Source organism: Furipterus horrens, unplaced genomic scaffold, assembly GCF_987537825.1.
Source record: "Furipterus horrens unplaced genomic scaffold, mFurHor1.1.pri manual_scaffold_5, whole genome shotgun sequence".
In the NCBI taxonomy this organism is placed as follows: Eukaryota; Metazoa; Chordata; class Mammalia; order Chiroptera; family Furipteridae; genus Furipterus; species Furipterus horrens.
In genome coordinates this window covers 97,449,652-97,463,312 of record NW_028327175.1, presented here as the reverse complement: position 1 = coordinate 97,463,312, position 13,661 = coordinate 97,449,652, and the positions used below count along the sequence as shown (strand labels likewise).

The 13,661-nt window shown below is 50.9% G+C and overlaps 1 protein-coding gene across 1 annotated transcript in view; it reads right to left on the bottom strand.

Annotated features, from left to right (window-relative positions):
• Positions 1–364: 364 nt before the first annotated feature.
• The window catches only part of RCC1L (RCC1 like), a 42,588-nt gene continuing 29,291 nt past the window's right edge, over positions 365–13,661 (bottom strand). Inside the window, exons 8-11 of the mRNA XM_090276903.1 lie at positions 10,334–10,421; positions 9,344–9,517; positions 6,418–6,503; positions 365–1,395 (exon numbers count right to left, since the gene is read on the bottom strand). Of these exons, the coding sequence (XP_090133029.1) occupies positions 1,318–1,395; positions 6,418–6,503; positions 9,344–9,517; positions 10,334–10,421 (426 nt within the window). The 3' untranslated portion in view covers positions 365–1,317. The remainder of the gene's footprint in view (positions 1,396–6,417; positions 6,504–9,343; positions 9,518–10,333; positions 10,422–13,661) is intronic.

The window sequence follows — 13,661 nt, the reverse complement described above, 5'->3', positions numbered from 1 at the left end:
GTACACTTGGCCCCCTAAAATGTAAATTGAATGAGACCTGCTTACAGAAGTTTTGTGTCTACGTGGCCCAGTCCCTGGCACATAAGGGGCACACAGTAAGTGTGCTGAGCAAAAGGAGGGAATGCAGGCAGGTGGTGAGACCCCAGTTTGTGACGTGATTACCAGCTATTTTTGTACTTCATTATCTTCTTCCAGCTGAACTGTGTGTGGGAGTAGACTGTTCAGAAAATAGTTTTCAAGTAGGACTGTCTTTTACCGTATTTTTCACTGGCTTCTAGTAGCCTCTTTATCAAAAGCCTTGTTTTGAAAGCTAATCTCTATAAATGATCAGGTAAAATAAAAAGACCTCTACAGTTCTTAAAAATAGAAAGGCAAAAAATAAACTTTATTCCCCAGAAAGGTTTTTAAAATACTTTTTGAAAGCATACAAGTTACATTACTAACTCAAACGTCTGTCACAGTTTCTGAACCCTCCCTCTCCAAGGCTGACACTCCAGCCAAGCTTCTGCGGGATGTGTGCAGAGCCCCCAGCCCCCAAGAATCTGGCCTCGATCTTCTTCCTGCAGGGGCTTCTCCGCTCTTTCGAGCCAGGAAGTGAGAACGGTTACAAGGTCGGTGACAGCCGTGAGCCCCTGTGGTACCCAGCTGGCGCCCACGGGGATTTCGGGGAGAACCCCAATCCAAGGCAGGGATTTTGGCACATGGCCCAGCTGGCTGTGGGCAGCTGACCGGAAATGGCTGGGTGGAAGGGAGCACCTGAGTGACAACCCCAGGCCGAAGCCAGCCCGGCACCCCCAGTCAGGCGGGGGCTCGCCCCAGGGCCCCGGCACAGCCTGCCCAAACACCACCGGGAGCTCTGCTGTGGTGCACGGGGCCGCAGCAGCCCTCCCGGGCACTGCATTCTGCCAGGCCTCCTTTTAAGATCAAACAAAATGGCATGCCACAGGAGCGAAGATTTCCTAAGACCAGTTTCTTGGGCCAGAAGTGACACCAAAAGCCATTCTGTGTTCCCAGAAAAGAGCCAAGACATTCTGATTACCCTCACCCTGCTGGGGCCACACAGCCCTGGGACTCGTCCTCCTGGAGGTCAGCCTGATAGAGGCAGCCATTATGTGTCAGTTCAGCAGCCCTCCCCTTGAGCAGGGACCACGGCCAGGACTCCCAGTGTGTCCTTCTCAAGGGCTTTAGGAGAAAGTGTCACACTTCATGAAGGGCTCTGACCCACTGAGCTCCACCAGAACCCTGCTGGCTGCCTCTGCTAAGCAATCCAAGTGGTCCTGAGGCCAGGGTCAGGCTCGAGCGGGCCAGGAAGGAAGTTCAGATGAATGACTTAGCCAGAGTCACCATGTGATCCACACCGCACGCCACATCCACCGGCTCCCCAGGCATGGTCACCTGAAAAACAAGACCCAGCACACCATGAGGGGAAACGGCCAGCTGGGAGGCAAACAGGCCTGGAGGTGGCCCCACCTCGGCCTGATCCTGGCTCTGCCTTGGCTCCCTCCCCTGGAAATGGGGATACTTACAACCTACCCAGCAGGTCTGCTGGGACAAGTCAATGCAATCCCCATGGGAAGGGCCACCCCGCATCCCCACCCAGCCGACAGCAGGTGGCGCCACTCATGCCCACCCCGTAGGAGGGTTCTCTGGCACAAGCATGAAGCCTGAGAACACACCCCAGGGGCCAGTCCCCTCTGAGCGTGACCCCACCAGAGTGCAACACCGTTCTCAATCCAGGTGACCTTTCCGAGGGGTCAGTGACCTTCCCTAGTGGCCACCACCATGGCCCACGAGAACAGCTTGAGAAACCCTTCCAGGGTCCACTTTGGGAACGAGGCCCCCCTGGCCCACTGTGTTTACCCGCTTTTCCCACCAGCTCCAGCTCCAGACACAGGCACGCAAGTCACGTGTGCCCTCAGGGAGGGACAGTGACTGTGTCTCAGAAGGTGCCAAAGGCCTGGCTAGCAGTCCTGCCGACACTGCCTGTCTCGAGGACAGCGCTGCATCATAAGAAGTCCCGGCTCTCCGGGGAACAGCAGCAGGCAGTCTCATGGGACACGGAGGCCCAGCCTGCCTGCCTTTAACAAGCCTCATGATTCTACAGCCTGGCCTTGGAAATGGGTGTGCCCACGCCAGCTCTCCGGAAAAGGGGCACTTTTCTTGCTCTTATTAATTATTATTATTGTTATTTTGAAGAGGTAATACATTCACATGCCTATTAAGATAAAATAACATTCAATGAAAAAGAATAAAAAGGCATTAAATACCTTTTACTACCCACATCCCCGGCCCCATCATCATCAGCCTCATTCCCCACCTTCCCTCTGATATGGAAACTACTTTTAACTGGTTTCTTGTTGTCCTCCCAGAGGATCGTGATGCAAAGAGACCAAATGCCACGCAGGCTGTTTTCTTGGGTGCAAATTTTAAGACAGTGCACCTGTACCACTTACTCTGCAGACCTCAGCCAGGACACGATGCTGCTATTCCAACCAGGTCCAAATCCTGCCATCCTGCCATCCTGCCCCTGTAGCAGAGCTCAGCGGAGCAGATGACAGCTGGAATGGGTCTCCATAACAGCCTGCGGAGTTTACTGAGCTCAGGAGGGGAAAAGCCTAATCCAGATGGCCTGGCCTCAAAGCCCCGAGGCAGCAGCACAGACCCTGGAGCTTGGCGCCTCTGGCTGGGGGGGCAAGTCCATTAAGGACTCCAGGCCACACACAAATGGGCACTAGTAACCAAGTTGTGCTTCCCACCCCTCCCTCCATAAACAAACGTCTTTAGTAAAACCTATTAGAGAAGTCACTGAACAAACAAGAAGTAGTGCCCCAGTCTATCACAAAGCCAGGGAAGCAGAGGAAAATATGCTGCCTCTGTGGTCACTGGGCCCAGGTGAGCTCTTAGCAACCTCCCCAGGCCATCAGAGCACACCTCAGTGACCACTGCCAGGGAATGCGCCCTCCCACGCTCATCTGCAGCCCCGCTGCTGCACGTAGGCACCTAAGTCCTTGTTCCCCAAGTGCTCTGGCCATTAGCGCCCAAAGCAGAGTAAACCACTGGCCTTGGTTTACCCACCAGGACAGTGGCCTTGGCTGAGGCGGGCAGGCGGTGGGCCTAGCCTCTGAGGCCCTCCCTCTCCGGGGGATGGCGGGAGGCTCCCCTGTGGAGCAGGCATTCACAGTCTCTGAACTGAGTCCAGAAGAAGGCCCTCGGCCATGTTTTATTTTTGTCCTCATCAAGGTTAAAAGGAGTTTCTATGCTAAACCCATTTACACTCAACATTATCGCAAAGGGAAACCGTTCTAAAAACCGAAGGCACTGTTAGTCTGAGTGACTTAAAAGCCTGAGCAACCACAGTTGAGAAACCTCTCTCTCCACAATCATATGTTCCTAAAACAAGGCCCACGGGGTGACAGGCAGAGGAAGGGTGAGAAGGAGCTCGACCTGGGGCTGTGATCGGCCCAGCCAACCGGCAGCCCCCCTGACTTGACTGGATCTGAAATTTTCTTCCTGGCGCCGAGCAAACAGAACACCAACTCCCACAGCGCACCTCTCCCCCTACCGTTTGAGCCTCCGAGGCCTGTGGCTACCGGGTGTATAAGAAAGAGGCCTGGAAGTCAGAGGGTTTCCCAGCTTGTGCTCCAAACCTGACCAGAGGGGCTCATGGTGAGGGTCCCAAATTCACATCACAGCCCCACCCAGAGCGCCCAGGAGATGGGCCAGCCCCTCTGACTCCTCAAGTCAGTGTCCACAGGTGCGCACTGTGGGGGAAGAGCCCAAGCACCCCGCGCTGTTCTGAGGATACAGGAACGTAGACAAAGCACCCAGCACACTGACAGTCGGCCGCCCCTCAGCGGGCTGCGCTCTTTGTCTGCAGAGCCAGAGCTGGTCCCAGGGCTGAAGGGGAAAGGCCACTCAAGAACTTGCCCCGGCAGCCTGTTCCCACGCCTGCAGCGCTGCCGCTTAGGTCAGAGGGTCCTGTGGAGAGCAGATGACACCTGCGCCGTGTCCCCACCTCTACACGTCCTTCTCTCTTCCGCTGGGGACCCTGAATGCCCAGCTCAGGCCCATCCAAGGGGTGGGGACTCTGGTGAGGAGGTGAGCAGCTCCAGTCCCCGCCGTGGCTCTGCTTACGAGATGTGTGACTGTGAAGCAGTCACTGAACCTTTGGGCTGAGTACCATGTGCAGCAGGAAAATATCCTGGGAAGCTTCTGGAAGGAATGGTTTAAATCAGGTGGCTCAGACTTCACTACCTGGGCCTCCAGACTGAGAGAAAAGCCCAGGTCCTGTGAGTTCCAGAATAATGAGTACCATTGTAGGAGCTACAAATAAGCCTTTACTCTTTTCTTTTTCTTTCTTGAAATACTTTTAAAATGATGCAACACAGCCCCCACTGAAGATGAGTAACAAAATATAGTTTTTTTAAGATTAAAAATCTCCTGTGATTTTTTTCAAGTGAGTACAACAGAACAGACAGGAGCAAGGTCCTGCTGCCCAACAACAGGCTAATCGAATCTTTAAGGACTCCAGCCCAAGGCCTGGCTCCCGCCGCCACGTTGCCCCAGAGCCTCAGCCTGGCATCGTGGAGCTTGCAGAGTGCAAATGCCAGGCTGCAGGATCTCAGCACCCTCCCCTCAAGCCCTCTCCTTCACCCACCCCCCAACCCCAATCAAGACGTCACAAGGGAACAAAGCAGCTCCACAAACAGCTAGGGCTCAGCAACCCTACAGGAGGGAGCACCGCAGTTTGGCAGAAAGCAGCCGAGGATCCCTTCCCTGAAGCACAGATGCAGAGAACAATGTTCCCAGAGGGGGGTTTGCTGGGTACGAGTTGGTGAAGGGGGTCTGGTCTGAATGAGAGGGGTCAGCCCCGGCAGCCCGCCACATCCAGCTTCACAACAGGGCCCAAAAGCGGCCCGGCCATTTCCACAGGAAAACGCTGTCAGATTCCAGTCTCATCTCATGCTGTCCTTACATCTCGACTCTCATTGGGAGGAAGTGAAGGTGGGTGGGGAGCCCCTAGTCATAGTGGCCATTCGCCCAGAACCCAGCTGCTTTACAGTTTCCTCAGCATCCCCTGGACAGGCCTCGTTGCTGGGGTCCAGGAGAGGAGTAAGGGACTACGAAGAAAACGAGCAGGATGCCTCAGTTCACAGCATCGACGTTCTCACCACCTGCGGCGCCATCACTGCCCACCACTCTCCCTTCCCCACACGTCCTGCTATTCCCTGGGCACGAGCGCGCGCACCAGCCAGCTTGGGAACAACTCCGGTGCACAACCATTCTTTCCTGACAAGGTTAAAGTCTCCATTTTGACCTGTTCTCTTAGGAAATGCACCTACTGTGTTTATAAAGGAGTCAGGCCCTGCCAAGTCCACAGGACCCAGGAGAGCCAGCAGCTCAGGGAAGAGCCCGGGGAAACAAGCCCCTAAGAGACCAAAGAGCCTCAACACATCCTGCAGTGAGTGGGTTTGGGGCAGACAAATCCTTATTTAAATTACACATATATTTTGCATTTTTACATACTTTTTAAAGGATACTTTACACAATTTCAAAATCAAACCTTTAAAAATACTGAGGCGTACGCACACGCACACGCACGCACACACTCCGTGCACAGAGAACATCGGACCCCAGTACTGCTGGTGCCTCCGGGACAGGACACGGAGCTTACTTTTCATAATACACTTTGAGGCAAGGACATACATTCTATGTTCAAAAAATAAACAGCTATTTTTTAGAACTTAAAAAACTTAGTAAACAACACTAAGATAAACTACAATTAAAGAAGTTCCCCTTTAATTTTGAAATGAGTCTTTTTGTCTAATTGCATCCTCCCCCTAAGAAAAATCTTTGTTCTTTCACTTTGGTGGCTGTGGTAAGGCATTCTAAATATTAAACATCCTGCTTTCTTTTAAATTCACTGTAAACATTCCTCTGCACAGCCCCAGCAAACAGCTCCTGGCATGCCAAGTTCCTCATCTCAGACCTCTCCCTGTCAGAGCATCCGGCGCCCCGCAGCACCCAGCCTGCAGCCCGTCCTCTCTAAGGCTGCTTCTGCTTCCCTGCTCCACGCCCCCAAGGGCAGCCTCCAGTGAGGCTGCTTCCAGGACACCAGGGGACAGGAACCCCACCCGGGTCACTCATTCCCTCCCACCACTCATCTGCAGGCCCCAGGAAGGAGAGAACGGCAGTGAGCCTGCAGCCGGAGAAGCTGGTACTGGGCGCATGCTCTGGCTCCTCACCTGAGCGGCCTCACCTGACACCACACAGCAGGAGGAGGAGGGCAGCCAGTACCCAGAAGCGGGGGCAACCCCAGGGACCCAGTACTGGCCCAGCTGCACACAGGACACTGCTGCCACATCAGGTGAATCTGCCTTGTGGACCTGCCCTCAAATCCGCCCAGTCCAGTCTTACCCTCCATGGAAAATACTGGTCTTCTAGGCGGCCGATTCCCAGGCACCCTCGAATGTTCTTACCCCATACAAACAGCTCTCCTTTGTCTGCAAAGAAAGAAAAACGGTGGCTTGGTTGGGACTAGACCAAGGGCAAGTTTCCAAGAAGAGGAAGGGTCATGAGAACAGGCTTTCCAGAACCTGGGACAAACAGAGCCCAGGATAAACAGTTTCAGCTGGAGAGTACTGCTTTCTTGAAGGGAAGAGAAGACTGCCCCCCATACCAAAAACATGCCCAAGCCCAGACTGACGCTGTGCATCACATGGGAGATGAGCTGCGTGTGGAGCGGCGGGCCAAGGCGGCGCCCGCCCACAGCCCACTCTACTCGCACCTGACGCGCGTGCCCCTCGCCCACAGCTATGTCCGAAGAAACCCTGCCCTCTACAAGTCCTGGACTCTGAGCATTGTCAAAGCAGGATGACTGTCATACTTTGTCTGGGCTTCCATATCTCAGGCGTGTTCAGTCAAGTGACACATGGTGATTGGGACCTCTGTGTGACTAAAACATGTACGGTTCCTGTCCTCATGGGACTAGTTGAACAGCCAGAAATAAACAAATGATCAAACCAACATACACGGGCTTACAAACTGTAAGCGGTGCCGAGAAGGAAAAGGACAGTGAGGGTGCCACAGAGGACAGCCCAGGAGAAGGCATGGAGGCCAGGATCTGGGGTGCCACCTCCAGGCAGGGCCCCAGACTGGCAGGCAGCCTCCCACCACCCAGCCTTCAGTTCCCTCCTCCAGCTGCATCAGCTTTGGGCTCTCCTGGGAGCAGAGGCCCCTTTAGCCACCCACATCTGGCAAGCAGAAGTAGGAAAGACATGGAAAAGCCAGGACTAAAATAATCTGGGCTGATTAAATAAGGAATCGTTCTGTCACAAGTTGTCAGAGTCCCTCCGGTCTGACCATCACCCTGGTCCTCTGCCCTCAGATTGTATGTTTTACAGAACGATTCAGTCTAGCCCCCAAAATGTTTGCAGACTTCAGGGTAAACTAACCAACTCCAGCTCCCAGCTGGCCATATGCAAATGCTGGGCACACAGCCAGGAGAGACCCAAGCTCGGATGCTGCCTCTCCTGAGGGACGTGCCTGGCTCTCCGAGGGTGGCTGCTGCATCTTCAGGGAAAGCTATGCGGCAGTGATTTTCAACATTTCCATCTCATGGCGCACATAAACTAATCACTAAAATTTTGTGCCACACCAAAAAATATATTTTTGCCAATCTGACAAAAAAAATAGGTATAAAATTTTGATTAATTTACAAAAAAATAAAAAACAAGTAGTAGTAATTAACTACCATTTTTGCTCCAAAGTGACTTTTTAAAATATCAGGTGCCTGTACTTATATATAAGGATTTCTGGCACCAAGAATTAACCAATCAGACACAACCTTATTATGCAATGCGACCAATAAGATGCAACTCAGTTATGTGATCTATATATTTATGGTTCAAGACAGGGCATTCACACCAGAGGCCTGTGGTTGTGTTGGCTGCTGCCGTCTCTTTGACAATCTAAGGAGAAAGAGGTCAGTGCCCCTGACTAAATAGTCAGGTACGGTATGTTTTAAAAATTCTTGTGACGCACCGGTTGAAAATCACTGCTATGTAGGGGTCTCATTTCAGCGTGACCCAAAATGGCCACACAGCGTGACGGTAAACAGAAAACAGTCTACTCTAATGGAAGACCTCATATGGATGGATTTGCAGGTATGTGACCTGGCACATAGTTAAAGCCTTAGAATAGTCTGGAAAATAGATTACTGACACCTCCAGAGTTAGTCCACAATGACTCTTATTTACTAAGTCGAAGTAGCTTTGAAGAACTCAGGTGAGCTCAGCTCACCTGCCAGTGGAAGGGGCTGACTCTGCCTGGGTGGTGGTGAGGGACCCCCCGCCGTCAGCACTGCTGCCAGTGGTACTTAATGCACTTGGTCAAGCAAGACTCCCACACACCAGCACAATAGTCCACACGACAGCCTGTGTGTTTTGAGGCCCAGAGTCTGGAAGCTGGACAGCACTGTGCGGTGGTCACCTGGAGCAGCCCGCACGCCAGCACAAGGCCGGGAAACACAAACCACGATGACCCGAGCCGACTATCCCCGCCCAAATGCTTAGAAGGAAACACTTACTTACCATGAAACGAGAAGATTTTTTAATTGAGAGGCAATAGTGAATTTGCTTGAGAATCACAAAATGAAATGAAATGAAATAAAATTATTACAGTCTGACGATTCAAGTCAACTACAGAGGCACAAATGGAACCAACAGTCACCGCAGTGGAACAGGAGATGTAATCAAGAAAAGCACACATTTGAGAGATCTGCAGGTAACTGGATATGTTATTGCTGTGTGATTTGGCAAAGCTTTGAGAAAAGCTCCATTTCAGCCTCCCTTTGATCATTCTCTCCCCCGGCACTTTGGAGAAATCGGGCAGATTTATTTCCACAAAACCACAGGATGGTCTTACAAGTCTGCCCCTTGCCATCCCACGTTCCTGGGTCAGATCAGGGTTTGGGCTTGGCCAGGCAATGGGATTAAGCCCTACACATTTATTTCCTAATTACCCACTGTGGATTTGCCAAACCTCTGCTGGTTTCCCCCAGCACCCCAGCATACCCAAGGGTCCCCTCTCCTACCACCAACTGGTATCGTCTCGAGAAAATTCACTTTCACATTAGCCTCACCGCAAACCAAATGAACCAAAACAAAACTCCAGGATGTAAAAAGAAGACACATATTATACAACCTCAAGCCAAGCAACTTCTGGATTAGCCTCTCTCTTTAATTATCCACACAAGGGCAGCGCTCCACTAACTGGACGGAAACTGAGAGCTGCCACAGCTTGGGCTGAACCCAGCCTCTGGGCCTCAGGCTCGGTCACTTACTGGTAAGGGCAGCAAAATGGCTGAGTCCACATCGAATGCGGGAAACCTGGACTTCTGGGTTGAACTCCGTCAAGCCAAAGAGAGTGGGTGGAATCATTTCTGGAAGAGCAGTTTCCACTAGGTTTGGTCCTTTCCCAAGAATTCCATAGCCCCAGACAAAAACATGTCCTTCTCCTACATTACAGGAAAAACAACGGTCAGTAAGTCAAACCAAGCGCAGCCCTTGCTCACTAGAAACTCAAACTGCACCACCAAGATACACTATATCCACATGTATTTTTTTTCTCCGTGCTTGGAAAGAACAAACTGACAGATATTTAAAATAATGTTTCTTTTCTCCTCTTTCAAATTCTTGCTTGTGGAGCATGTCTGGCCAGCTCGCCAATCTCAGAATACAAATTTCCCACATCTTAAGGGTAACCTGGACAGGACAAATCCATAAATCACCCCAAAACCCCATATGAACACAGGAGAGCCTTTGAAGGACAGTTTTTTGTAACAGCTCTGTTTCACACTGATCAGAAGGCTAAGTCAAGTACTAAACAACTTTTGGCCAAATTCCGAAAACTCTCAGAGATGATTTTTTGCTTATAAAAAGTTTAATACTCATCAGTGGTACCAGATGTTTAATCCCAGAGGCATGGCTCTCAGTGTCTAAACCCTAAGACCCTTGTCCTCTGCCTGTTGTTTCTCGGCACAGTCTCCCGGGAGAAGGCAGAGCTGCAGGCTCTAGCCCATGGACTCATTCTCCATTTCAGAGGTCTGCTGCAGAATCGCTAAACTCTGTGCTGTCTACGTATAAATCACGGGTGTAATCTTTCTGTCAAGAACGTCACCTCGCCCTCTACTAGCTGAACTCACTGTAGCTAGATCTTCCCCCAGCCAATTCCCTTCCTCAGGCTGAGGTCTGCTGCCTAAGACCACTGGACACCAACCCTTCCCTATCCAACCCACCCAGAGCTGCCCAGTGTGTCTGCAAGAGGGTCTCACCATTTAGCACAGCACAGCCCGTCCCACCACATGCAGCCTGCTTCACCTTGCCCACTCCTGAGAAGGGCAAGCACCGGGGAACATTCACCTGAATCAAAGGAAGGAGCCACACTGTTAGAAAGACAAGCCAGCGAGACCTCGGATATTATTTGGTCTTGTGGACAGAGCAGGTAAGCCCCAGCTCATCCATTCACACCACAAATACTTGCCAAACACTGAACATATGCTAGCCATCGGACTGGGTGTTGGGAATATGGGTGGGGGGAGCAAGAGACCTGGTTCCTCTCTTAGTCTAGTGGAGGAGGTACATGACAGCCCAAATTAACATAAAACTTGTGCTGAACACAAGCAAGGAAAGTACAGGGTCTCTGAGAATGAATGTGAAGGAGACAGATCTAGTTTGGGGGAAAGAGCAAGTGCGGAAGGCTTCATCTCCTCCTGCAACCTGAAGGATGAGTACAAGGAACTAGGCAAGGGGAGAAGAGCAGGATATGCCAAGTAGAGGAAATGGGATGTGCAAAGCGAATGAAGCGAGCATGGCACATTCAGGGAAGTTAAACAAGGTGAGAGTGGCCCTGGCTGGTGTGGCTCAGCGGGCTGGGCACCGTCCTGCAAACCAAAAGGTCACTGGTTCAATTCCTGGTCAGGAATTGAGGGCCAGGTCCCCAGTTCAGGCGTGCAAGAGGCAACCAATCAATGTTTCTCTCATACATCGATGTTTCTCTCCCTCTCCTTCTCTCTCCCTTCCCTCTCTCAATCAATCAATCAATCAACCAGTAATAAAAAACCATGTCAGGGTGGCTAAAGCAAAGGGATAAGGGGGAATATAGTGCAAGACACTGATGGGGAGAGGATGGCCAGATCATGCAGGATGCTGTGAAATTTCTAGAGGGGAACATGATGGACGTGGGTAACAATGAAGGATCAGAGCGTGGGGATGAGCATGAGTTCACTTTTGGACGAACTGAACTCGCAGTGCCTAGAGACAGCCAAGTTGGAAATGTTAGGTACTACTTAGTGACGTCTAGAATGCTGATCTGTCAGCTGGAGAATCATTAGCGTATAGATGGTAACTGCAGCCATGGGTATGCATAAGATCTTCTAAAGAGGGCATACGAAGAAAGGAAGAGCAAAGTCCACGCCAGGAGGATCCTCAACAGTTAAAGGCCTGGCACAAGAGGAGACCCAGTAAATGAAACCAAGAAGGAACAACAAGAAACACAAGAGAGCACTAGATGAGTATAGTCAGAGGGGCAAAGCAAGAATGGTTTTCACAAAGATGTCAAATGCTGCTGAGACGTCAAGAAAGATGAAGAGTGAAAAATGTTCTCCAAATTTTTTACTGTTATTTTTAGCAACATGGACATCACTGATAACCCTATCGAGTGCTACCCAGCAAACTAATAAGGATAGAAACTAAGTGGAATGGACTGAAAAATGAGTGGGAGATGAGCAAACATAGTAAATGCAGCTCCTGAGAAGCCTGTCCTAGAAGGGAAGCAGGAGGTGAAGTAAAGGGGTGGAGAGAATGGAAGGAGATGGAGGAGTCCACGCAGGGCTCTTTAAGTGGGAAGACTCAGGAGTCAGGTACAGGCTGATGGAGGAACCAGTAGAGGACAGACTGAAGTCATGGGAGTATGGCTTCTGAGAAGGTGGAAGAAGATGGGACCCACAGGAAGAGACACACCTCCTCTACTGCTAGAAAAAGGAGTGGGTCCAGATAAGTGGAGAGGAGTCACAGTAGGGAACTGAGAGCATTCTCATCGGATAACATCTGTTTTCTCTATCAAACAGGAGGCGAGATCTGCTGAGAGTGAGAGATGGGAGGGTCAGGGGTTTGGAGAGTGAAACGTGGCCAACTTAGCTTTCCAGCAGGATTTGGTCTTGGCACTTCTACTGAGGAATAACTTTGAAAAAGAGAGTTTAAGTGCTTCAGTGACAGCCATGAATCTTCACAGATCCACTTTCAAATGGAGACAGCTGAAAGATAACAGTCCCTAAACTGACTGGGAAGGAATAAAGGGGGTTACCAATCCAGAAGACGCGTGCCTGCACAGAGAAGGGCTGTCAGGCCTGGGCCCGGCCTCTGCTGCTCGGCTCCCAGAGCTGCTTTACCTCGCTGTGCTCTGGCCTCAGGCCTGCGGCAAGTACTGAGAACTACTCCAGGCAAGAGCCATTGGAAGCACACACTGTTGTCAGGGACAGGCTGAGGCCACAGGACAGACTCATGGCTGCGATGGGCTTCTTCTAAGATGACCCCCTATAATCCTCAGCCCCTCCTATTCACACCCGTGTGTAACCCCGCCCTACGTGGGGGCTGAACCCAAGTGACTTGCTCATGATGAGCAGAATACCAGCAAGTGAGGGAAAGTCAGGGCCAAGATGAAATGATAGAACGCAGGTTTCTGTCTCACTGGCACTCTCTCTCCCCTCTCATTCGCTCACTCTGATAAAGCCAGATGCCATGCTGTGAGCTACCATGTGGAGAAGCCTACCTGGCAGGGAACCATGGAAGGGCTTGGCCAACAACTATTAGCTGGCAACTGCCAGCAAGGAACTGGGGCCCCAGTGCACCAGTCCACAAGGACCTGCATCCTGCCAATCACCACCGTGTGCTCCTGCAAGCAGCCTTCCCCCGCTGAACCTGGAGATGACTGTGGCCTTGGAGACAGACCCTCAGAGCCAAAAGACCCAGCTAAGCCACCCCAAGATTCCTGACCCAGAGAAATAGGGGGATAAAAAATGTTGCTGTTTTGTCCTGACCGGTGTGGCTCAGTTGGTTGAACATCATACAGCAAAGCAAAGGGTCGCTGGTTGCAGGTTCGGTTGCCAGTCAGGCACATACGAGAAACAACTGATGGATGTTTCTCTACCATATCAATGTTTCTCTTCCTCTCTTTCTCCCTCCCTTCCCCTCTCTCAAAAAATAAATAAATAAAATCTTTTAAAAAATGTTATTGTTCTAAGCCACCAAGTTTAGGGGTCATTTGTTATGCAGCAATATATAACATGACATGACACTGGACCCATCCTCCACAGGAAGGGCACAGGAGACGTTTCCTCAGGCCTTGGCATTAGGAAGAACAGTACTTCTCCTCAACACTTTATTTGCTGTTTATCTTACAAAAATCAATGAAATATTTAAATGACCATGTTTTCTTCTTTGCTTTGGCTACTAGGAAGCTCAGAGCCAAATCCGCAACCACTTCTAGCCACTGTGCCAGACCACAGAGAATGCAGTTTTTCATCTTATTAACTGATCTTTAGTTTCCCTCTGTGCCAGTTTCTTTATCATTAATATGTATTTAAAACCCCTTCTGCATTTGTC